The 26079-nt window shown below is 41.8% G+C and overlaps 1 protein-coding gene across 3 annotated transcripts in view; it reads left to right on the top strand.

Annotated features, from left to right (window-relative positions):
• ASPSCR1 (ASPSCR1 tether for SLC2A4, UBX domain containing) overlaps positions 1-26011 on the top strand; it is a 137568-nt gene extending 111557 nt beyond the window's left edge. For 2 of the 3 annotated variants that reach the window (XM_074224855.1, XM_074224857.1), the window contains exons 8-16: positions 2103-2242; positions 2715-2796; positions 3105-3171; positions 6164-6226; positions 6593-6645; positions 24930-24981; positions 25417-25486; positions 25637-25809; positions 25902-26011. In XM_074224855.1, the coding sequence (XP_074080956.1) occupies positions 2103-2242; positions 2715-2796; positions 3105-3171; positions 6164-6226; positions 6593-6645; positions 24930-24981; positions 25417-25486; positions 25637-25809; positions 25902-25915 (714 nt within the window). In that variant the 3' untranslated portion in view covers positions 25916-26011. The other variant, XM_074224856.1, reaches the window with a different exon arrangement.
• Positions 26012-26079: the final 68 nt, after the last annotated feature.

Below are 26079 nucleotides of genomic sequence, written 5' to 3'. Positions count from 1 at the left end.
GGATAGGGACAGCTAGGTGGCGCAGTGGATAGAGCACTGGCCCTGGAGTCAGGAGTACCTGAGTTCAAATTTGGCCTCAGACACTTAATAATTACCTAGCTGTGTGGCCTTGGGCAAGACACTTAACCCCATTACCTTGAAAAAAACTAAAACAAACAAACAAACAAACAAAAAAGAACAGTTGGATGAAATGATTATCTACCTAAGAGGACCTTGTTCTCCAGAGCCCCAAACTTTAGCCTGTTAATCCTGGGGAAGTGGAAATTGTCCTTTACTTTTTTTGCTTAAGATCAGCTAGCATTAGGGAGAGGACAGAGATAAACTGAGACAAGAAATCCACATCAATTAGTGGAAGATAGAGAAAGACAGACTAAAGGGAACTAGGTAACTGTAGGCCTGGGACATGTTCCAATATACAAGTTTACATGGGAAGATAATGTTATAGGAGGATATGGAAAACATGATTCTCCAAATAATCCCTTTCCTTTAGAGTTGTCAGGAAAGCAAGGAAGACAAATGTGATTCTCATTCCAAAGCAGTTGAAAACAAAAAGCAAAGACTTGATTGAGGGTGAAGAGGAGGTATTGGGAACTGAAGCATACAGAGCAAGGAAAAAGTTCATTTTCTATATTTTCTATATATACAGATTCTGGCATGCCAGCGTTCCACTATGGGCCAGTACCAAAGTCCATATGAAGCAAACCTTCCATTTATTTTCTTTTTTGTTTTTCTCACTTGCTTCCCATCTCAGGTCACCTGTCTCTCCTCTGGCAACCAAAGTAGGCAAATAGAAAGGAGTCTCGCTGTTTTGTTAGAGGAAAGATTGGCAGATGGTACGCCTTCTGGTTCTGAGGAAAGCTACAATCAGCTCCTTCACCCTTTAGTTAGACCCGGCTCCACTGGGCTTTCTCAAAGCCACCGAGGTGTCCCACCCACACGACCTCACTGGTTTAACTTTCTGAAATTACTCAGTTGGACCACAAATGGAGCTGACTGTGCCTTGTAATTTGTGTTGTCTTTGCTGACAGTCAGGAGTGACTCTCTCCCTTCCTGTGTCCCCAGGGTGGGCAAAGGGAGGGGGCCTCAAGAAGGGGAGGGGTGGGTGAGCCAGACTGGTGGATGTCTGAGGGAGCAGCCAGTTCAGCAGTGCCCTGGTTTTTGCCAAAGCTCTAATTTGGCTCTTGCTTCTCCCTGCTCTGAATGGAGACCCTGACTTGGATGGATCTGGGGCAGATTATTTCCTGAGATTATTCAACCTGATACCTCTGTTTTAGGGTCATGAATCTCTGAAAGGTGGTGACAGGTAGTCTTTTAGCCTATGTGATACCCTGCCAAAGTAGACAGTTGTTGAGTGTTTGTGTACAGAGTGTAAATTAGGTACTACTTATCCCATCTCCTCATAGCACTTTATGATGAAGGGAATAGTGATGACAGTTCATCCCAGCCACAAATGCCAAGAACCAGGGACAAGTTGGAGTAAAGACTTAAAGGGCCATCTGCCCCAGGAACAGAAATGTTGCAAATTCTTTCTTGTTCTAGCCATTAGGAGAGGTCAGGACCTCCAGAGAGAGCTGTGACAAGAATGACATCTTGGTCTGCTTCCCAGGAGGCTGTAGACCTCTTCCTGAATACTTAGTACAACTTTGGTATGCCTGCTAAACCAGGAATGGGTGGGGGTGGGAGGATACCCACTGCCTTAGTCTAAGAAAGAAGACTAGGCTTCATCTGCCTCTGGGAAAGCCTCTCAGCATCTCCTCCCTGAGACCTGGTTGAAATGAGCAGTTCCTGTTCATCCAATGGGAGTGTAAACCACGTAGTGATCTAGTGCTACCAATAGTTCTAGGCTTAGGGATCTTATATTCATACATACATACAGTTATGTATAGTCACTATATAGTCTCCTATATAGTTACTGCTCATAGAGATGGTCATTAAAAGGGTAGCTTTTAGTAATGCCAAATGCCATCCCTCCCTAGCTTACTTGAATGCTACTTTCCTAGCCCCATTGTTTGATACTAGGCTGAGATGAACAGCTGAAGATTCTTTCCTGTAGGTTCTCTAAATCTGTGACTGAAATTTATGCTCCTCTTCTTAATCCACAGCCCATGGAGCGAGAGACAGTGGTATGCCACCCAGATCTGGAAGATCTGTTCCAGGCCTGGCCAGCAGAGCTTCCTGATGAATTCTTTGAGATCACTGTGGATGACGTGAGGAGACGCTTGGCTCAGTTGAAAAGCGAACGGTAGGTCTTTGGTTTTCCCTCTATCATTTGTCTTCTTTTTCCTTACCCTTTAATTTTTATATCCTGTTCCATCTAACCTCTGTTTCCAGAAGACCTCAGGTCTGGCTTCCCAAAGACCATATAAAGCGATGGGAAAGAGGTATATGTACAAGAACTTTTTCCAGGTGAAGGATCTCCTGTCTTCTAACTGTATTTTAAAAAAGACATTGAGCTACAGGATCTAATACAAAAACTTGTGATTCCTGTTAGTGTGTCTGGGTCTGTCTGGGATAAGAACAAAACACATAGAATCTAGGGAGAACTCAGGTCTTGCCTGAATATGCTACCCAGAGCATACTGGCATTTTCCATGGGCAGTTAGAATTTCTTTATGGGTAGGAGTACTAACTTGAGAGTTTTTTGTGGGAAGAATGAAACTTGAAACATCTCCTGTTCTTTTCCTCCTGAATCCCTCTATTTTCCCCCTGTCTCAGGAAACGCCTAGAAGAAGCACCATTGGTGACTAGATCTTTGCGAGAAGCTCAGATGAAAGAAAAACTAGAGCGCTATCCAAAGGTATATAAGATTGAGCATACGGATAATCTAGCCAGCTCTCTTCAGGACTAACTTTGAATAGGGTGAAGTTACAATAAGGGCCTAAGGATTCTATGATACTTTGTGGGATGAGGCAGCTAATGATAGAAATGGTGGTTTCTAATAGTCCTGTTCTCTGCCAACCTCAGAAACAGAGTTTAGGAGTGTTAGGAGACTGAGCTGTTGTTTATTCTTCCAGGTGACTGAACTCAGGGTTTCCTGGATTGGCTGGGTACTTTTCCTCATGATAATCTGCTATTTGGGGGGGGGGGCTATCTTTTTTGGCCTAGATTGCACTGAGAATTCTGTTCCCTGACCGATACATCCTACAAGGCTTCTTTCGCCCAAATGAAACAGGTAGGACTGTGCCTTATGCTGCTGAGTCTTTTAGTAGTACTATTAGGGACTTCTCCCTCCCATCCCTTAATTTCATCAAACTATATTGGTTTGTTCAAAAGGCCCCCATGAAAAAAGCACTATTTAGACAGTAGAGCTAATAGAATAGGTATAGAAGAGTAAGAGTGGACCAGGAACTTTGTTATTTAAGGGAAGCTGGATTGACTCAATCCATAGCTACTTTTACCCTGGTTGAGTGGGCAGCAATATAGTCTGAAGAATTTTTCCTTTCTACTCTTAATTTTTTTTTTAGGTTTTTTAGGTTTTTTGCAAGTCAAACAGGGTTAAGGCTTACCCAAGGCCACAGGGCTAGGTAATATTAAGTGTCTGAGACCAGATTTGAACCCAGGTACTCCTGACTCCAGGGCCAGTGCTTTATCCACTACACCACCTAGTGGCCCCTCTACTCTTAATTTCAATCACTTCTCTATACCCTAGGTATCTTCTGCACTGTCTGAATGTTTGGACCAAGAGCAGGAGGTTGGGGGTGGGGTGGGGGATGGATGGCGCTAATTCAAGGTGGGTTGAAACCCCAGAGTACCTCCCCCCTTGACCCAATGCCTGTGTCTTGGGTCATGGCTGGGACTACAGTTCTATCAGTGGCAGCTAGAACCTGTAAATACCTAAGACAGAAGGTAACAATGAGCAAAATTCTTCAATTAAATCCTCAGTATAATGGCATTAAAATTGATCAAATCAGCTCTGCAAAAAATGGGGGGAAACTAAGGTAGTTTAGGAAGGAGAAGGAGGCCACTAAAATTTGAAGTGTCAAGAAGAGCTACCCTCATGTCGAAATTTATTCTTGGGTTGTGTCTTGAAGAAGAAACTGAGCAAGGAGTGAATTCCAGGTAAGGGAAAAGCACAGAGACAAGTGATGGAATATCTTTGTGAGCAATAGAGAAAGGTCATGCTGGCTGATTTTTCAGAGTGGAGATGGGAAAGTAATGAATGGTGAGGTTGGAAGACAGATTGGAGTCAGCCTAGTTAAGAAAGTCAGTAGAATAATCCATGTGAGAATTGATGAGGGCCTGAACTGGAGTGGTGGTGTATGAGTAGCTAACAGTTGTTGGTCTATAGGAGCTAGTATAAATGTAGAAATAGCAGAATCTGGCAACTGATTGAGTATTTGGGGTACAGAATAGTGGAGGAGTAATCCTGAAGTTAAAAACTCAGGAGTCTCAAAGAAGAGAGGTGTAATTGGAGGAAAAGATAATAAGTTTTATTTTGTTCATGTTGGATTTGAGATGTCTCTGGGATATCTAGTCTAAAATGTCCAGTAAACAGTTAGTGACTGACTCTGTGGAACTGTAAGTTGTCTATATAGAGATAATATTTAAACACATAGGAGTTAATGAAGAGAATTCTTGGGAAGCATCCACATTTAAATAGTATAATGCATTTACACTACCAAAGGCAGAGAATGAGTAGCTAGCTAAGAGGGAAACTGGAAGGGTAGTATCATGAAAACCCTAAAAAGAGAGTATATGGAGGAAAGAGAAGATGATGTAGCAGTTAGGTTGGGGAGAAAGTGATCACTGAGAAAAGAAACTTAGATTTAACAATTAAGAGACCATTGGTAACTTTGGTGAGAGCAGCTTCAGTTATGATGAAGCTGGAAGCCTGATTGCAAAGGGTTGAGAAGTTAGTGAGAAAGGAAGAGGAAGATAATAGCTTTTGACTGAGAAAGGGAGGAAAAGTATAATAGTTAAGAGGATGATAGAATCAAGTGAATGATGCAGGAGACAAGTGTTTTTGAAAGGCAGGGAAGATATGGCGAGAGATAGAGGAAAAGAGAAAGAGGGAAGAGGCAGAGGAAGTAAAAGAAAATATTGAGAATATCTTCTGAAGATCATTGGGGAAATCAAGGGTTTGTGTTGGCAAAGAGAGGGTCAACTCACTGTCAGAAACCAAATGAAAGGGGGTGGCTAGGTGGTACAGTGGATAGAGCACCAGCCTTGAAGTCAGGAGAACCTGAGTTCAAATGTGGCCTTAGACACTTAATAATTACCTAGCTGTGTGGCCTTGGGCAAGCCACTTAACCCCATTTGCCTTGCAAAATCCTTTTAAAAAAAAAAAGGAAAGAAAAGAAAGAAACCAAATGAAAGGAGAAGAGAATAGGGGTCATACAGATAGGATACTGTGTTTTTGCATACACTAAAGTTTTGCCTTCCTGTCACTTAGCTCTGTACTCCTGAACTAAGCATTAGAGAGATCTAAACCTATCTGATGATTCTTATTTTAATCAAGAGCAGAATAGAGATCCATATAGGTCAAATATTGCAAATTTATTATGTATTTAGACTAGAGGCAGTGGGATTACTTCAGAGTGGCAGGAGGAGAAGAGAAATAGAACAGAGAGCAAATGAAGAGAGCTTGTAATTAGGGCTATATATTGCAAACAGTATATATATAGAAAAACCATTAATGCTTATGCTGAAGGCACAATTTGGCATTTCCTCCTGGCTTCCAGTTGTTGCCACCTCTGCAAATAGAATCCCTGTCCTTTTGGTAGTAAGGGAGCCCCTGCTGGTAAACAGCCCTGCACTGCAAGGATGAGTACACTCATATTGTGTGAAATGAATAGGGCTTGATTTCTTATTGCTGAGGCTTGGATTAGATGCAGAGAATGAAAATGTCATTGCTACCTTGGACCAGAAGGGATTATAATTACCCATTTTGCAATACAGTATGTTACTGATAGACATCTCAAATAGTTAATTTCTGAATTCTGCAGGCTAAGTTGATGGGGGGGGTGGGTGTCTAGGAAACCAGAGTCACTGTCCCCTTCCCTCTTCCTAGATCCCATCCTAAAGGGAAATGGGACAGTCAGAGAGCCTGGATTTTAAAATGCTTTTTTTTATTCCTTTTAGATAAATCACAGAGTCTAGACTCTGTCCTGCTGAAATAGTGATTTATTTTCCCTTTTAATTCTTTTTTTCATTTTGTCCTATAGTAGGAGATTTGCGAGATTTTGTGAGAAGTCACCTGGGAAATCCTGAATTATCCTTTTACCTGTGTAAGTTCTTTCTTAATTTCTCCCTCCTTCCTTTTCTTAGAGCCCTTTCAATTCCTGAGATAATGGTAGAGAAGCTGCTCCAACTAGTAATTTTCTTTTCCCAAATCTTCTGCTACTTGAGGAGTCACTAAGAGAGGGCAGGGGGCTTCAGTTTGTATGACTAAGTTATTTATAAGTCAGGGCTTCCTCTGAACTTGTCTTCCCTCCTCCATGTACAAGTGCTGCCACTTGATGGTTTGGAACAGTTGGGTGATATCAGTAATTCTTCCATTCCACTTTGCCTCTGTATCTTGGCTTCTTTGTTTTGGGAGGTAGAGAGTGAGGGAAGAGATTATTCTTAACCAAACTAACTTTTTCTTTCCACAGTCCTTGCCCCTCCAAAAACCATCCTGAGTGACAACACATTGACCCTCTTTCAGGTACTAGAATTGTTCCCAAACATGAGTGTTGGTTGATAGTGGGTTCTGTTCTGGGGTGTGCCTGATAAGATTCTAACTCTGTTAAAAGATTGAGAAGGGAATGTCTCGGGTATATTTTGGGGAGGGTTTCAGATGCAGCATTTCACATCACAGTAAGTTGGATTGGCTTTCCTTTGTGGTAATGGGGACAATTCCATGTTCTTTTTGCCTATTCCTTCTGAGTACAAGCCCCAGCCTGGCCATTAGGCTACTGTCTCTCTGTTGGGTTAGGGAGTCTCTAGAGGGTGAGGCCCCAAGAACTTGGAAAGAAAGTTAATGGCAACTTGTTTGCCAAGCATATAATAAAGCCTTTTAGAGGCAGATTGAATTAAGAAAGGATTAGACCCACTCTGAAGTTGTTTAGAATGGAGCTTTGTAAAATCCTCCACTTCCTGCCTGGGCCCCATTGAAGGGGATGATCTTGTAGCTGTTGACCAGTCCCAGGAGCTGGGGCAGACTGGTATGCCTAGGGTCCCTGACTGAAAGACTGATCCTCTTTGAGCTATTATTTACCTTCTATCCTTTTTACCTTGAACATTGAACACCTGGCATTGGGGATCTTTTGCTTGGCTATGGTTTGCTTGGTTCTCAGGGTACTGCCCCATCTACTGTCCCTTTTGGTGTCTGCCTCCAGGGTCCACTTGAATGAAGTAGGTGTTGCCTTCAGCCCTTCTCCCAGGATACCCAAATTTATCCTTATCAGGAATGTTTAGTGGTTAATCTTGACTAATATTGCCATTTCCATTCCTCCCTCCCCTTCATTGTGGCCCCCTTAGAGACCATTGAGGGTAAGGAGCAGTTGGATCCTAATCCTACTGGTAGCTGGCACCCTAAACCAGAGAGGAGTGTTTCTAACTCATTTATTCTCCTCCCCTTGCCCAACACCCCTCCAAGAGTTTCCTCTTGTCCCACAGCATAGCTGCCTTAATGGTTTCCTCTTCAAAGCCACTTCAGATTTTTAATTAATAACAGCTATTAGCCCCTTTCAAATGACAGACAATGACTCTATGGGCCTTTGAAACAGGAGGTACCCAAATTTGAAGTGGGATGGGCTTCTGGATGAGGAGACTCTTGCCTTTTTTCCTTTGTCTTTTGAAGCACTACCATTAGTAGTAGGGTGCTGCCCAGAGTGGGAGGGGAAGGAAAAAAAAGATAAAGCTGAGGAATAAGAAACAAAATGAGGATATTTCATAGAAAGGGGATGAATGGAAATGACCTTGGAGTGAAGGGATGGTGAAGTGCATCTTAGAGCCTATGCCTGGAGTCAGAAAGACTCTTTTTTTTTGTGAGTTCAAATCTAGCCTCAGACATTAGATATGTGATCATGGGCAAGTCACTTCATCCTGTTTGGCTCAGTTTTTCATTTGTAAAATGAGCTAGAGAAGGAAATGAAAAAACCATTCTAGTATTCTTGCCAAGAAAATCCCAAATGGGGTCACAGAGAGCCTGACATGACGAAAAAAAATGACTCAAGAAAAAGGACCCAACATCTAAACACGAGCTCTGTTTCTCTTTTAAAACTTGTTTTATTACCACATCGCCTTCCTTATGTATTCATAAGTTGAACTCTCTTTATAAATCCAGGAAACTTTCATATCTCTCCCCTTACATTTCTCATTTTTCCTTTTTCCCATTGGGCTTCATGGGCAGGTATCTCTTCCTTCTATCCCTAACCCCTCCACTTGGCTGCTGACCTGTTGATAAACAATTTGGAAGATGCATTATTGTAGAGTATGGGTTAGAGCTCTGGGTTGTTTGACCCATATGTTTCCAATTAGGAGGCCCCAGACTTGTGGAGTCCATGGGGCACTGACTTACTCTTCCATCACCCCATCCCACCTGGAGAAGCCTGATTCCAGGTGACACTTTGCTCCCTACTACCAACAACCATCTCCTTTCATCTGTCAAGCTTTGCCCCTAGTCAGCAGAGGGGGCCAACCAGACCCGGCACCACTTCTACCGGGAGTGGTGTTCCTTCCTGCCAGAGATCAGAGTGTTGGCAGTGACTGAAGGGAGGCCTTTCTCCTCCTGGCGAGCGGCAGGCGCGGAAGTTGAGGGGGCTTTCATGTCCCTGGCAAGACTGTTATTGTTGGCTGGTCTCCCCCACTGGTGGCTGGTCCTGATTGAGTGGAGGCTTCTGAATGCTCCAGGAAAGTGACAGTCGCCTTAGGGGAAGCCAGAACTTGTAGGGTTTGGGGATGTAAGATTTGTAGTGTTAGAGTTTGCTGGGGGGAGGCTCAGGCTGTCAACAGGGGGAATGGGAAAGGCAAGTGGATGACAGGGAGGTTTGTAGCAATCTTCAACCCCTCCTCCGCAACTATATACACATGCACACATACACACATTCTTTGTCTTTTAACCTTTTCCCTGGAAGCTGAGACATGTAAAGTGCTGGCACTGTTTCTCTAGGCTTTTCCTCATCTCATGCTTTCTCCACCCATGCAGCCTCTTCCATGGCACCTGACATCCAAAATGGTTGGTATCCCTAATGGGTCTTCGATACCTTTATCCAAGGAGTTCAGTATGTTCTTTCAACTCATTCTTTGTCTTGAGGAAGGAAACTGTGGTCTAAAATGGAGGAGAAGTTCCCTCCCAACCTTCTGGATCTCAGCTTCATCCTCTCATCATTAGATTGTGCTGGAGCTGAGGGCAGGAGAACAGCCACATTGAAGGGTCTGGTGGCCAGTCTCTAGAGGCTTTCAACAGGGGCATTGCAGAGGTTGCTATTCCTTTCCTCCCTTTTACCCAAACTGGTATTTCCTATAATCAGAATAATAGAGGAATATCCCCAGAAAAGTGCAGGTTTCTGGTTCATCCCCCTGCCTGCCTTCCTTAAGCTTGCAGCAGCCCTCCTCTCTTTCCTTTGGCTGACAATTCAACACTGTTTAGCTGCTGTGGGCATTTCTGACTATTTTGCCTCCCCACCACTGCTAAGGCTTTGCTTCCTTGGCTTTTCTTACTATGGATTGGATTCTTCTTACTCTTGAAATCTGCTTTGAGCACTTGATAAGCCTTTTCCCCTTTCTTCCTTTGCCTGCACCAAGCAGCACTATTAAGGATCATAGAGACTCTACAAATGAGCAGACTTCTCAAACTTGCTCCAGCACTCCCTCTCTGTGACTTAGGTACCTTTCCTGAGAAGAAAGTAGTTCAGTGGATATGGGGTGACAGGAAGACTTCAGCATCACTTAGCAGGAAGCAAGGATCTAGGCCTTCTTTCTAGATACTAGCAGAAAAAGTACACTTTTGACTGCTGACTCTTAAAACAAGAGGAGTTCTGTTTCCAGCTCCAATCTCCATAGAAACCTAGTACAATGCTGGGTATATCATAGGCAGTCAGTAAATATTTTATGCCAGGAAACAAAAAGAAATAGACCTAAACTAAATAGAACAAAAGGAATTTAAGTTAGCTCCAGTGAGAACTTCCTGGCCCGGGTTATTTTTCTTGAAAATGGATGAATAAAGGTGTTTCTGAGGTAGCTTTACCTCTTTGATCTTTAGGGATACTACTGACCCTCAATTTACTGTTTTCAAGTGAATCTTAAGTCACAAGGTACAGAATTACATGCAGAGATCTCTGCCTTAGGTAATATGATGGTTACTAAAAGAGTCTAGGATTCTTACATAAAGAATAGATATGGGGAGAAAGAAGTGGAAAAAAGTTTTCTGTAGTGGGGTTTATAACATGCTCTTGAATAGGGTCAAAGCCTTTCTTTCTTGCTTGTAATTGGGCTGCTTATTCTCTTCCATTCTTCTTCCAACCCTCCAAAATCTTTTTTTAATCAGAACATGCCATCTTTTTTTTCTTCAGAAGATACCATCTTTCCAGTTTTCTATAGAAATTAACTCCTCTGAGGAATCTCAGACCTTTACTTTCCAATCTTCCCTCTCTCTGTCTCTCTTTGTCTCTCTGTCTCTCTCTGTCTCTCTCTCTCTCTCTCTCTCTCTCTCTCTCTGTATGTGCAGAATTGAACACCTGGGTAAGATCTCTGGAAAAGGAATGAGACAATATAGAGACCTAGTCCTGGTTTCTAGAGCTTTCTTACTGTTTTTTTTCCCCCCACTTATAGGGCTAGACATCACTTTCTGGAGGGCTCAAATGGAAACCTTGGGAAGACTTGGAACTAGTTAGATTTTGAATGACATGTGTACAATTCATTGCATTAGGGTATCAATTTGAAGTCCATGTCTCTGTGTGTATATTTGTGCGTGTGCATACCATATGCACATTTTCCTTTTTTTTTTTCCCTTTCTTTTTTCACATCTCTTGAGGTCAGGTGGAATTCATGAAACCCCAAAGAATCTGAGCTTTGATGTCCAATGTAATGATAATAACACTGTGTGTAGCTTAGGAGTCTTTCATCCATGGATCTCAAAGCACTTTCCTAACACTAATTAATTGTACCTCCCCTCTCAAATGCCTTGAGGGAGTTTCCTGTTTCCACAGAGTGTATGTATGATTCTCTGACTCCTTTTACAAGTAAAAAAGCAAAGGGAGATTGTTGGGAGCCAACAAAAGAGCTATAAGAGATGAATAAAAAGTGAACTGTCATCTGTGAAACCAGACACTTATTTGGGCTGTTCATTCCTCTGTCCTAGTAGCCTTCTCTACTGTCTGTTTTGTTGCTTTTCTCAGACATTTGCTTCTTACCAAGAGCCAGAGAAAGAAGTTGTATTGGGTAGGAGGCTGAGCTTAGAAATCCTTGACAAACCTGGCACCCCTGGGAGCTGGGAGCAGCCACCCAGGTCTAGTAGGAGGCAAGGGATCATTTGACATCTGGACCAACAGTGGTTGCCTTCCCAGCCCTAGTTGGTCCAGTTCCAAAAGAAAGAATGAATTCTAACAGTCAACCCAGGAGTAAAGGAAAGGAAAAATCGTTCAGAAAAACAATTACCAGCTTTCCTTAATGTCACTGTCTTTCTCTGAGATTGAAGTTTCTAGTGTAGTTGCCAATGACATCTGATCAAGACAAATCTGTCATCGGAGGCTTCTGTCCTTTCTTGAATGATTACAAGCTCTGTTATTATCCTTGCTAATAGAGTAGTTTGGTCTATGGATGACCTAAAAAAATCATTTTTATTGTACTTAGGAATTTGTTATATGAAATTATTTCTCTTCACATGCACTTTTCTAGTTATGTTTGGCTTAGGTAAAATGCTGGATGAAGCAAGGACTCTTATTTCAACTTAACCACTAAGGAGTTCAGATTTATCTTCCCACAGTGACTTTAAAGGAAATTGATTCTTGCAAAATTTGGCACATGGTTTAAATCTGATTTGTGGTTTATTCAGCTATCTTAAAATAAAATGGTAGCTGATATACTTTCAGTAAAACGTGGAATGTGGTATATGTTACAGAACTTTTTATAGATGGTTGAACTGAATGAAATCTGCAAAATTAATTTGAATTCCTTGAATAAGACATTGCTAGATATCTTAGGACCCTTCTAGGTAAAACAAACATCCTGAGTGTTAAAAATTAGCTTTTGCACATCCAGATATGTACCACTAAAAGATAATTTATCTTCTAATGATAGTGTATAGAGAATTCCTTGCTTATGGGAGAAACAGGATTGTTCTGGAAGATTCTTAATTCCATTCATTGGGTTTTCCTTTTTCTTCCTAGATCTTCATCTTTCTCAATTCTTTAGAGTGGTTTAGGGAGTATGTTTGTCAACCTTGTATGATTTAAGTCTCTGAAGACTTTGTTGGGAGTGGCAAAGGAGAAAGGAGGTAGAGAATGATTTTCCTCGGAAGGAAGATTGGGGATTCTTGGATTGATCCTTCTCAGGCATCTTTGCTGGATTTTCATCCATGTCACTACACTAACTATAGGTGTTTCTTGTTCTGAGCCCTATTATCTGTACATAATCTCACTTGGTGATCTCATTTGCATATGAAACATGAAAAAATAAGAAGACCTAGAGGAAGGATGGTTCCAGCAGGTTAGGTAAATCCTTGGTTGAGGATCCCTAGGAGATATATAAGTACAACTATCAGTCTCGAGACTGATGATACCCAGATCTAAATCTGCAACTCTAGTCTCTCCCCTGACCTCTAGTTCCATATCATCCACAGCCTTTTTGGACATTTCAAATGTTGCCTAAGTATCTCAAACTCAGTTTGCCCATAATAGAATTCAAGATCTTTTCTCCTACACCCAGACCAATTCCAAGCTTCCCTATTGCTTTAGAGAAAATCAGTATCTTCCCAGCCCCCTAGTTCACAGCCTCATTGTCATTCTTGAATCCTTATTCTTACTTAACCCATATATCTAGTTATAATCATATTTCTACTTCCACAACATCTATTTTATGTATCTTTTTTCTCTACTCACACTCTCATCTTCTCTCAACCTGGACTATTGTAATAGCTTTCTAATTGATTTCTTTGCCTCTTGAGTCCCTTCCCTCTGTAATTCATCCTCCCCACAGATGTCAAAGTGGTTTCCCTAAATTTAGCTCACATGATTGCCCTCCATGCCCAACAATAGTGACCTTTCTTTTCCTTGAACATGACCATCTCCCATCTTGGTGCCTCCGACCTCTCTGACCCTTGTGTTTGAAATGCTTTCCTTCCTTGGTTTTGCCTCCTCAAACCCCTAGGTTTCTTTGAGACTCAGTCCAAAGACCACCTTCTTCAGGAGACCTTTCCTGGCTCCCCTTTCCCTGCTAGTGCCATTGTTTCTAAAGCAGGGGTTCTTTAACTTTTGTCATGTTGCCGCACTCTGACAATCTGGGGAAGCCTATGGATCTCTTCTCATAATCAATGTTTTTTTTTTTATAATCATGTTTTAAAAAATAAAAGAAAAACATAGAATTACAAAAGGAAACAAACTATAATGGAATAGTCATCAAAATTTGAAACAAAATAAAACAAGAACAATTAATGGACTCCTTTCCTCCCCCTCCCCCCAGCTAAGAACCCCTGCTGTAAAGTTAGTTTTCATATATTCTGCATTTTTCTTATATAACCCTGTTTAAACTCCTATTGGAATGAAAATGCCTAGTAATCAGGGATTATCTTTGCTTTTATTTTGTATCTGTAACTCTCAGAAGAATTCCTGACACTATAATAATAAGAGCTTCTAAATTCTGTTTTTTGTTTGAATGTTATTTTATTACATTTTTTCCAATTATATGCAAAGATAGTTTTCAACATTCATCTTTTTTGTAAACTTTTGAATTCCACATTTTTCTACTTCCCCCTCCTCCCATGACAGTGAGTAATCTGATATAGGTTATACATGTACAGTCATGTTTAACATATCTCCATATTAGTCATGTTATTAAAGAAAAATCAGAACTAAAAGGAATAAACCATGAGAAAGGAAGGAAAAAACATAACACAAGTTTTAAAATTGTAATTGAAAGTTGTATGCTTTGATTTTCATTCAGACTTCATAGATTTTTCCTCTGGATATTGATGGTATATTCCATCACAAGTCTTTTTAGAATTATCCTTGATCACTGAACTGCTGATAGCAGTTAAATCCAACATAGTTGACCATCACAAAATGGTGCTGTAAATATATACAAAGTTCTTGGTTCTGCTACTTCACTCAACATCAGTTCATGCAGGTCTTTGCAGGCTTTTCAACCACTTCCTTTTTTAGATCTTTACAGACTATCCATTTAAAAATTCTAGATTTCTCCCATATGCTAATTAGACTTCTGACAGTCAGAAATAATCTTTTTTTCCCCTCTAGGCATGCCAATTCTGTTCTCCACAATCTTTTAAATATCATACACAGTGGTTCAGTTTCTGAGGACAGAGTTTATGAGTCAGATGATTTTAACTCATAAAATTCAACTAAGTTCTCTCTTACTTCAACTCACTCATCTTGGGTACCAAAATCCAAAGGTTTCATATCCAAAGATCATACTCTTTGGTAAAGAAAATAGCAATAAAATAAAATTGAACAGCTCTGTTGACAGTCATCTTTCTTTTTAATATACACAAACCCCTACAAATAGTAAACCTATCCCTCTTTTTAAAAAATTTAATTCAATTTAATCCCCCTCCCTCACCCCCAGTTATATGCAAAAACAAGTTTCAACATTCACTTCCAAAACTTTGGGTTCCAAATTCTCTGCCTTCCTTCACCCTCCCTACTCCTCATTGAGAATGCAAGTTACTTGGTCTAAGTTAAAAGTGTGTAGTCATTGAAAACATTACTACAATAGTCATGTTGGAAAAGTTAACATATCCTCCCCCCACCCAAAAAAAAAGAAAAGAGAAATCTCCCTTTCCTCTCCTACCTTCTTCTAGGATAAGATAGACTTCTTTATCCAATTGAGTATGTATCTTATTTCTTCTCTGAACCAATTCCAAAGAGAGACTCACTCCCCCAATTCTTTACCCTCCATTGCAAAGGCTTTTTTTTTTAGGTTTTTGCTAAGCAGTGGGGTTAAGTGGCTTGTCCAAGGCCACACAGCTAGGTAATTACTAAGTGTCTAAGACCAGATTTGAACTCAGGGCTGGTGCTCTATCCACTGTGCCACCTAGCCGCCCCTACAAAGTCTTTTTCTTACCTCTTTTTCCTTTTTCTTTCTCTTTCTTTACATTCCTTTCTTGCCCATTAGCACCATCTTTTTAATATATTTTTAATATATTATACCTTCAAATTCAACTCCCACCTGTACCTTGTGTGTGTGTGTGTGTGTATATGTGTGTGTGTGTGTGTGTGTGTGTGTGCACTCCTTTTGATTTCACTAATAAATGAAAAAATTCATACGAGTTGTCTCATATTCCCATTCAGGAATATAAGCAGTTCAGTATCATTAAGTCCCTTATGGTTTGCATTTCTTGTTTACCTTATTTATGCTTCACTTAAGTCTTGTATTTGAAGATCAGATTTTCTGTTCAGCTTTATGTTTTCATCAGGAAAGTTTGAAAGTCCCCTATTTCATTGAATGTCCATCTTTTCCCCAGGAGTATGTCCAAAGTTGGTGGGTAGTTGATTCTCAGTTGTAATCCAAGCTCTTTTTCCTTCTGGAATATCTTGTTCCAAGCCCTACAGTCCCTTAAAGTAGAATCTGTTAAATCTTGTGTTATGTGACTGTGACTCCACAATATTTGTATTCTTTTTTTCTGGCTATTTGCAATATTTTCTTCTTGACTTAGGAGTTCTGAAATTTGGCTATAATATGCCTGGCAGTTTTCATTTTGGGATCTTGTTCAGGAGGTGACTGGTGAATTCTTTCAGTTTCTATTTTACCCTCTGTTTATAGGATATCAGGGCAGTTTTCCAGGAGAAGTTCTTGAAAAATAATTTCTATTCTTTTTTATCATGGTTTCAGGTAGTTCAATTATTTTTAATTTGTCTCTTCTAGATCTGTTTTCCAGGTCATTCATTTTTCCAATGAGATATTTCACATTTTCTTTTAGATTTTCATCCTTTTGGTTTTATTTTATTGTTTCTTGATTTCACCCAAGTCATCAGCTTCTTTTATCTCCATTCTATAGTTTAAGGAATTATTTTCTTCAGTGAGCTTTTGTATTTCCTTTTCCATTTAGCCAGTTCTGCTTTTTAAGGCATTCTTCTTTTCATTGGCCTTTTGGACTGCTTTTTCCATTCGACCTAAACTGGTTTTTAAGATCTTATTTTCTCCAGTAATCTTTTTGTATATCCTTCACCAAGCTGCTGTTCAGTTTTCATGATTTTCTTTCGTTGATCTCTTATTTCTCTTCCCAATTTTTCCTCTAGCTCCCTTGATTTTCAAAATCTTTTTTGAGCTCTTCCATGGCCTGAGACCAATTCATTTTTCTTGGAGGCTTTGGATGGCAGAAACTTTGACTTTGTTATTTTGTCAGTTATTTTCTTCAGCTTATTTCTTCAGTTATTTTCTTTTGATCCTCCATAAGACCGTAGTAATTGGCTATGGTAGGATTTTTTTTCTTCTGCTGTTTGTTCATTTCCCAAACCTATGATTTGATTATAATGCTTTATTAAGAAGGGACTTTGCTTCCAGGGTGTTGACACACTGTCTCAAGCTTTTGAGTTTTTTGAAGCTGTTTTCAGAGCTACTTTCAGGAACCTGCAAGTTTTCAGTTTTTCCAAGGCTGTGACTACTCCCCTGGACTGTGTTTTGGTCTCTGGATGACCATAAATACTCTTTTCTACATGAAACTATGAGGAGAGTCCCCATTCTGCTAAGGCAATAAGCTCAGTTGTACTTCTCTGCTCCTTTTCCTGAGACTAGGGCTCCATGTTGAGATCTGGATCTGAGTATGGACAAAACATCAGAGTCCTGCCTCAGGGAGAGCAAAGAAACCTTTGCAATCTCACCTGACCACCTTAACATCTGTGACCTGAGGCTTCCTCCTTTTCACTGGAGTTGGGTCTTCTGCCGAGGCCTGTGCTGGACTGTACTCCTCTTTCACCCTGACACAGCACAGTTTTCCTGCTGATTTTCTAATTGTCCTTGGCAATCCTTGGGCTAAGAGATCTGGAAACTGCCCCTACTGCCACAGATCTAGGTGACTATAGCTTGTAACTGGATGGCTGGAGCCTGTTCACTCCAGCAAGACCCAATGTGCACTGCAGCTTCTTACCTGGACTAACATAACCTTCCTGTAGATCTTTCCAGTTGTCTTGGGCTGAAAAATTGTTTCACTCAGTCTTTTTGTAGGTTCTGCAACTCTAGAATTTAGTTAGAATCATTATTTAAAGGTATTTGGAGTAGTTTGAGGGAGAGCTTGGGAGATTCACTTCCTTTATTCCATTATCTTGGTTCTGCCCCAAGCTTCATAAATTCTTGATTGATTCTCCAAGGTCCTGTGAGAACTTGACTTGTCCCCTTTCTCCTTTACTCCTTCTCAGTTTACACTGCATTAAAAAAGACATGATTCCTAGATTCTGATTCCAACTCCATCACTGTGGTATGAATTTGGTCTTAATTAGCTATATGTCATTTAAGTCATTTAACTTTGCAACTATGAGATTCTGTGATACTCTTCTACTTTTCCAAGCCTCTCTTTCCTCATCAGTAAAATTGGGCTTGTAATACCTGTCTAGTTGCAAGTAAAGTGTTTTTTTAAACCTTACAGTGCCATATAAATGTGAATTATTATCCTGGACCTAGAGTAAAGGAACTATTTGAAAATGAACTGGGATCTGGTGAGGGGGACATGAGACATGAGACAAGTTGTTTGGGTTTTGTGTGGAAAACTTTGTGGCATCAAAACAAAACAATATATTTTTAGAAATTCATCTGTAAACTAAAACCTTTGATTCTGAAGCTCCAGATTGTGGCCTGGGCAACCCCAGGGAGGCATTATAGCCAAAGTTCTGCAGCAGAAGCAGGTATTCCAGCTGAGAACTGGTAAGGAAGGTAGAGGTTGGAAAATGATGAGATGGTTGCTGAGAAGCAGAAAAATTCTGTTCTGTTTTTGGTGTGGGAAAAGTGGGTAATAAGGGGGATTGTCTAAAGACTGTAGATCCATGGGTTGAGCGAGTTTCAGGGTCCTTTATGATGGGTTTTCTGCTATAGCCATTTCTCCTCTGTTTGACTTGTAAAGCCTTGCAGAATTTGACCTCAACCTGCCTTTCCAGCCCCATGGTACATTACTCCCCGTGGAAAAAAAAAACAAATCTATACTCAGTGATTTTAAGCCAAAATTTGTCAGAGACAATTTATTAATACACACACATTTCTGCTTGGAGAGATAAAGACAGGCATCATTTTCTCCTGCTAATCGGAATATCCTCCCTGGGCTATGCAGCTTCTAGTCCAGGCTCTATAGGCACCTAGGTGGAATGGTAAATTCAAGTATTTAAACTGTTTAAGACTCAATTTCCGTATCTGTAAAATGGGAATAATAGCATCTATATCATAGATACAAGGATCAAATAAAATATATGAGTAAGAGGCTTTTGAAACCTAAAAATACTATATAAATGAAATTTCACATCAAAGTAAAACAAAGATTTTTAGTTTAAGTTCAGGATTTTTGCTTTACTAATAGAAATGTTAATGCCTGGTGCATCTTTGAAGAAAATATCTTCCTGGAACCCAAACTCTGTACTCACTTTTCTCTCAGTTTTCTCCAGAATAAACAAAGGAATATCTTTTTTTTTAATTGTATAAACAAGAAGACACTCACATTCCCAATATTTGATTCTTTACAGTTAACAAGATACTCTAATAATATAGTTGAGGGAATTAAGATCCCTTCCCAAAATTGATTGACTCATTAGGTGTTTGATTCAAGGGACACCCAAGTTCTTTGACCAGAATACCATCCTCATGTTGTTTTTTACTGTTTTGTCACCCCATTGAGGCCTTAATGCTCCATACTTTCCCTATCCTCTTTCCACACTTTACAATTCAGTCAAATTGGCTTCCTTTGCTTATTCTCATACATGATGGGTCATCTTCCATCTTACAGCCTGGGCATCTCTTGGCCCTTATATCTGAAATGCCCTCCTTCCTCTTTTCTACCTCTGAGAATCGACTGTCCTCAAGACTTGGCTCAAACTCCACATTTCTTTCCATGAAGCCTTTTTCTGATTAAATCAGAACTGCTCATTGATTGATTGGGTTTTTTAATCATTTCAAATCAGTAGTCATTTAAGTGTCCATTCATGCAAAGCACTATGTTATATGCTGGGGATACAAAACAAGAAACCAGAGTCCTACTTGCCTTCAATCAGCTTATGTTCTCAAGGAGTACAACATACAACAGATTTTCAGATAAGTAATTACTAATTTTCTAAAGGAAGAAGAGAGTATTGCTGTAACATATGAGGAAATCAGGGAAGACCTGACATAATCAGTGGATTTCATTTGATCATTGAAGGAAGCTAGGGATCCCAAAAGGTAGACATGAGGAAAGAGTTCATTACAAGTATTGAGGGGGGGTAACTCAGGGAGGGAGGTTTAGAAAGCCTATAGCTGCGAGTTGGAATGTTGTGTATGGGGGAAAAGCAAATAGAACAATTTTGTAGTGTGTGAGGATCAAGGCTATGAAATGTCAGGAAACATAGGCATGAGCCTAGTGAAGGGCTTTAAATGATAAAGGAGTTTGTGTTATATGGTGGCAATAGGGAGCCACTGAAGCTTCTTAAACAGGGCAGGGGTATTTTTCAGACCTATGCTTTTAGGGGTATTGGTTTTACAGCTAGGTGATAGGTGGGAATGGGAAGAAACTTGAAGCAGGGAAACCTCAAGGATTCTATAGCCACAATTGATAGGTGATGTCTTGAATTAGGGTGTTAGCTTGATAAATGGAGAGAATTAGTGTTAGGTAAATAGAAGGGAATGGTTTTAGAAGAGATTGTAAAGGTAGAAGTGCCAAGATATGAGAGAGAGAGAGAGAGAGAGAGAGAGAGAGAGAGAGAGAGAGAGAGAAAAGAAGTGATGAAATAGACTTAGTAGTGATTATTCAAATGTGCATTATTAATATATGAATAGGCCTTATTCTCTCCCAGATTATAGATGGAAAAAATGAGGTATGGAGAGAGGAGGAGTGACTAGGGCCTGGTGATGGCAGGGAACATGATGACCTTGATCTACCACTCACCTTTTGTTTTACCACTAGCTTGCATGAATTGCAGAAAAAAGTTTATAAAGGGTCAAATTGTAACATGTTTTTAGCTTTGGGGAGGGTTATACAGAAGTTAAGAGACAAATTATACCTGTTTTATATGTTCAGTTATGGAGGCAAACATGTCGATAGACCATGTTTGAAAAGATCTGGGAGGAGATAGAAGTGTAATTGTCATAGAAGTCCCTGACATCAACTCTATCCACTATGTAGGGTGAGGAGGGGTGGTGGTGGTGGTGGTGGGTTGGGGTCCCATTTTAGAGATGAGAAAATCGACTTTAAGACTTAGGTGATTTTATCATGGTCCTGGTTTACCAGGGGTGGGCTAGGTTACAGATTCCAGGACCAGAATTTTTTTCCTCTCTGTCTTCCAGACTCTGCCCTACCTCTGTGTCAGGCAGAGGCTGTCTGATTGGTGCCCCTTTCACATTGTTCCACTTTTTTTTTTTTGCAAGGCAATGGGGTTAAGTGGCTTGCCGAAGGCCACACAGCTAGGTAATTATTAAGTGTCTGAGGTCAGATTTGTACTCAGGTCCTCCAGACTCCAGGGCCGGTGTTGTATCTACTGTGCCGCCTAGCTGCCCTGTTGCACTATTTTTTGACCTTTTTCTGTTTTCTCCCATTGTTGCCATTTGGGGCACTGGGCTTCCATTCCCTGACCTAGTGCTGCCTTAATGATAACCAGATTCTAGAACAAGGCTGGTGAGAAAGCATGCCTATTCCCAGGGTTCAGAATCCTATCAAGCTCTGATAACAACTTAAAAGGAAAAAACATCCCTTTGATTCCAAGGGGTGAAACAGACCAGCCTCTCCAGCCTCCTCTCTAGGCAACTGACTGTGAAGAGGGGAAGCAGCTGAGTATTGGCCCTTATAGTCCACAAGGTCAGCAGATGAAATTAGTTCTTGGAACAGAGAGAGAGGAAACTTGTAAAGGTTGCTGCAGTCAGTAATTAGCCTGCAGCCTGGATTTGGAGTCTAAGGACCTGGGTTTGAATCTTGTCTCTGCTACATACTATGTGACCTGGGTAAGTCAGCCCTTCTTTTGGTTCCTTTCTGTTCTATACCAAAACACCTATTCTCCCTTGCCACTCCTGAAAAATAAGAGAGAGGAAAGGCCTTCTTGCCACAGGTCAGAGAACCAAAGCAAGGTGTGGACCTGACTTCTGTGACACTTGGGTCATTGAGGTTTTCCAGACTCTGCTCTCACCAGCTCAGATTTCTTCTTTTACTCACAAGTCTTAGATGTTCTAGGGCCCCCTAAAGGGGCTAAGCTGTCCAGAGCCCTGCACCCCAGGTTCCTCTCCAATCCTGAATCTTCACAATTGAATTTTCAAAGGGCTTGCTTTTTTTGTGTGTAAGAAGGGTGGTAGCGTAGATTTCAGCATTCATTAAAGCCCTCATTTTCTTATTAATCTTTTAATGCTCCCTTCCCCCTTTTCTCCAATGGACTGTTGCCATTTTAAAGCTGCTCATAGACTCCAATGGAAAGCATGTTTTCTATCCCAGCAGCTGCACATTACCCCCATGGACAACTGATTAAAAAGCCACCTTTGACGGATCTTAGAACTTCTGACTCTAGCCCCATAGACCACCAGACAAACATCTGACCCAATAGGTTGGTCATTGGTCTCTCCTCCTCTCTCCCTTTTCTGCCTCCACCCAACCAGTGAAAGTGCCCCAATCTTAGGTGAAGGAGAAACCTGAATGAAGGAGGTTTATTATAATGGTGGGGGGTGGATTAGGGAAGAGTCTGTGAAGGAGGCAGAATTGGAGCAGGAATTAGAGGGAGGGCCGTGGCAGGCTGTTCATGGGCTCCATAACTCAGACTGGGGTGGAATGGCAATGTCAGTGATCTCTAGAAGGGCTTCTTCACTCCAGACTTGACTTTAGGCCCATCATCTCAACCTTGCTCTTTCTTCAGGGGAAGTATTAGGTCTCTCTACTAGGGCACTATAAGGAAGGAAAGGCACAGGAGAAAGCCAGACTTATCTTTATTTGATTCTTCTTTTATGTACTTATATCTGATTACATACTTTCTATTTCACGAATCAGATGTAGTCCCTTACCTTTGAGAACTTAAGAGTTTAGTAAAGTTGGCACAAACAGAATGAAGAATAGGTGATTTCACTGAGAATACTTAGTTCATACAGGAGTCACTTAAAGCTCAGAACAGTGTCTAGAGGCCTATCTTCTACAAACAGGTTCAACACTCCCATCCTTCCCCAGAAAAATATGCTATGAGTCTAGGCAACTCTGGGCAAGGCTCACTCATCCTTCATAAAGATTTAGTTATTAGCTCCTGCAGAGATCTGTGCTAGGAAACAGAAATAGAGGAAGGCATAGTTGTTGCCCTCAAGAAGCTTCACAGTTTACTTAGTCATGGACATAAAGGCTCTGGAAATGGAATCCCCAGCAGTGTCCACTTTTTGAGGATTCTGCCATGCCCCTACCTCTCTTGTGCCAAGGAAGCCAGCTGGGCCACAGTGAGAGGCACAGAATTTCAGAAGAGGACCTTTCTTTAGTTCATGCCAGGGAGTGCTCCCCCTGTGAGGGTGGGGAATCTGATAGGTCTGTTTTGTAACCACTGAGGCTTTTGTTTAACAGAGAGGAAAATCCTCTCACTTTGGGGTTCCAAGGAGTCGTTCAGCCGAAGACAGGGTTTGGGGGGAGGGGTCTTTGCCTTCCCATGCACAGGCTTCTTGATTCCAGTTTCCCTCTATATTTAAACAATACCAAACTGGTACTTGATGGTTGTTAAGTACCTGAGGGATAGAAAAGTAGCATTAAAGATGCCAGCACAGGCACCAATAACAGTCATCAGTCACTGTGCTGCATTTTGAGTGTATAAAGGAGATTCAAACCAAGTATAATGTGAAACGTGAAAGCTTTGTAAAGGATGGTTATTGACAGGGAATCTTTTTTGAAGAGGTGGCCTTTGAGTAATTCCAGGCATCTAAAAATCAGTATGAGCAAGGGCCTGAAGGGAGATGAAAACAGTACAGCATGTGAATGGAATAAATGTTAATAGTTCAGACTGGGATTTAAGGCTGAAAAGTTAGGGTGGCATTAGGTTGTGAGATATTGGGGTCCAGATGACTAAGACTGAGGCTGCATTTCTTAGAGCTTGTCAGTATTGGATTCTTGGGTAGTGGCAGCTCTCCCTCGAGGGCCAGGGAGTAGAAAATCAGGTCTTCATTCAGCAGAGAAGATTGGTACTTGACTCAAGGACTGAAAGGGGAACCTGAGAGATAAAAGATGTTCATCCTTTCTCTCATCCCTTGAATCTTCTTTGCAGTCTGGCTGTTTAGAAGAGAAGCAGGACCTTATGTCCCTCAGCGTCCCAAGTGATGTAACACCAGTCCCTGGGGAGAATCCCAAAATACAGAGCACAAGCTTTCTACTGGTAGAACACAAAATGCTCTGTGTGGCTAGTTGTTAGATGCCATTCTTTCATTACTCTGGAAGCCTCTTACCAAACTTGAGACAGCATTGAATGTGATCCAGCTTCCAGAGGAAGAATGAAGTACCCAGAAGAGCTGGAGAAAGCAAAGGGCCAAGGAAACGAGGGCTGCTTCTTCTTCACTCCGAAGCCATCCCTTCCCATTGTCCAGGGATATCTTGGGTGGGACCTACAAACTTAGTAACTGGAATGGAAGGATCTGAAGAACTTAAAGAGTTCTTTTTAGTTCTTAGCCTGATTCTTACCCTCCACACATCATTTAAAAGAACTGAATACCTACTAATGAAGTGGCAGAGGCCCAGGAGCCAAGGTGTTGGGGGGTGAGGGAGCATGGAAGAAGAAAGGAGGATCAGTGGTGGGAGAACATGAGGCAGTGGGAGAGGGATTGAGGAAGTGGCCAACTCCTCTTTCAACTCTAGTCCCTTCTTAGGGTTGGTGGCTTTCCATGGGAATCTGTCACTTGCAGTTTGTTCCTTGTCCGTAGCAGATCATCTCAGTACTCCCAACACTTGGTGAGGTTTCCTTTTCCTACCCACTTGCCTTCCCCCCTTCTCCACCCTCCCCCCCTACTTTGCCCCTAGCTCTGTCTCTTGGACTCACTCATAGACCCTGCCATGAATTTTCTCTGACCCCTTGGGGCCATTCCCACATGCTGCTTTGATGTGTGTGCCCAAAGTGTGATTGACGGGGAAGTTTTAGTGGCGGCAGTGGGAAATGAAGAGCTAAGGGCTGGGCTTTGAACTAAAGGACTTTGAGCTGGGAGATGCTGTGCTTAGTTATCTCCTTCAGAATATTAATTATTCACCTCGGTAATTGGACAGGAGGAAGAGGTTATTAAAAAATTCCAGCACTTACTCCCTATAAGAACCTTATTTTCCAGATTACATCTGGCATGAAAGGAACAACCTAGAAGGCTGTGTGCTGGGGGATGGGCACTGGGGAAGTCTGTCTTTGCACCCTTACAGGACTGAATTCCTGTGGCCCACCCTTCCTTCAGGATTTAAATGTCATTCTTGGGCTAAAGTAGTAAGCAGAAGTAGATGGATGCAGCCTCAGCATAGAAGATTGGGAGCAGGGGGGCTTGTCAAAGTTAACACTGACTGTTAGGAGAGCATCTTTTTTTCCCTCCCATCCTACTCAGAGCCATTTATTTTCCATAGGAAAACTGATTGTCTGCCTTCCCTGCCCCCATTCTCACCTGGTCTTTCTCTGACTCCTCTGCCCCTCCCTGCAGGCTAACCTCTTTCCTGCTGCCCTTGTTCACTTTGGGTCTGAAGAACCGACAGGTGAGTGAGAAGCCCTCGGAGGTGCTGAGCAAGCTTACCCCCCACCCTGCCTTGCTTCAAAGCTTTTCAAAAATCCCTGACAAAGATCCTTGAGAGGAAAGGTGGGGGGAACAAAATTTCTTAAGGGGAATAAATAGTTTCGAGGGCCTGGTGTGGGATCTTCATCAGCACATATTGGCAGGATCTGAGAACTACTATGCACCCTTCATTTAGGTCATAGGAGACAGGCAGACCCCACAGCTCCAGCATGTCCTATCTTTCTGGGGTTGTGATCCCCATGGTGCAGGGAATAGGACATCACCATTGGTCACACTGTCCTTAAGGACAACCAGGGGAGCCATGGGAGAAAGCTGTCTGGAGCTAAAGGCAGGGGACAGCTCTGGGTCTCACTCTTTCTTCAGTCCACCTGAGGGTGGGACTCGGGGTTTTGCACAGATTTCTACTTGGAACCCCAGCTGCTGGAGAACACCATCTCTCCATCTTCTGCTGATGTGCTGGTGGCCAGGTGAGTCTTGGGAATTGGAGCGGGGAAACTGGAAAGTGGGGGAAGAGGGTTCAGACACCAAGCAGGTGAGAGGGAAACACTGACCTTTGTTCAGTCAGATCCTTGAGCTAAAGACCCACTCAAACCCTTTTTATTTGGTTGCCTGCTCAGGTGTATGTCCAGGGCCCCAGTGACGCCAACTCTTTTGCCAGCCCTTGAGCCTGAGCTTTCTGAACAGGAGGAATCGGCTGAAGTGGCAGTGGAACCCTCAGAACCAGTGGCAGGAACTGCGCAGCCTGTGAGGAGGAATCTTGGCAAAGTGCCCAAGTGGCTAAAACTACCAGGTAAAAAGTGGGATCTCACAGGGGTGGGGGAGGGGAGAGGTGGTGCTGACTTAGCCCTAAGGGCACTAACTCCTTGTCCCTTTGTATTACAGCTGGAAAGAGGTGAGATCCCATCACAGAAGGAGGGGACTCCTCCTTTACCCCTACTTACTCCTATCCACTCCCTGCCTGAGATAGGAATAAAGAATTGGTGTGCTCCTAATCAATTCCAGCATCTTCCTTTCTTTCTGTCAGGGTGATGGGATGTCAGTGTGAACTGCAGTAGCTGAA

The sequence above is a fragment of the Macrotis lagotis genome, chromosome 2 (assembly GCF_037893015.1).
Source record: "Macrotis lagotis isolate mMagLag1 chromosome 2, bilby.v1.9.chrom.fasta, whole genome shotgun sequence".
Classification (NCBI taxonomy): domain Eukaryota; kingdom Metazoa; phylum Chordata; class Mammalia; order Peramelemorphia; family Peramelidae; genus Macrotis; species Macrotis lagotis.
This window is presented reverse-complemented; position numbering and strand designations above follow the sequence as displayed.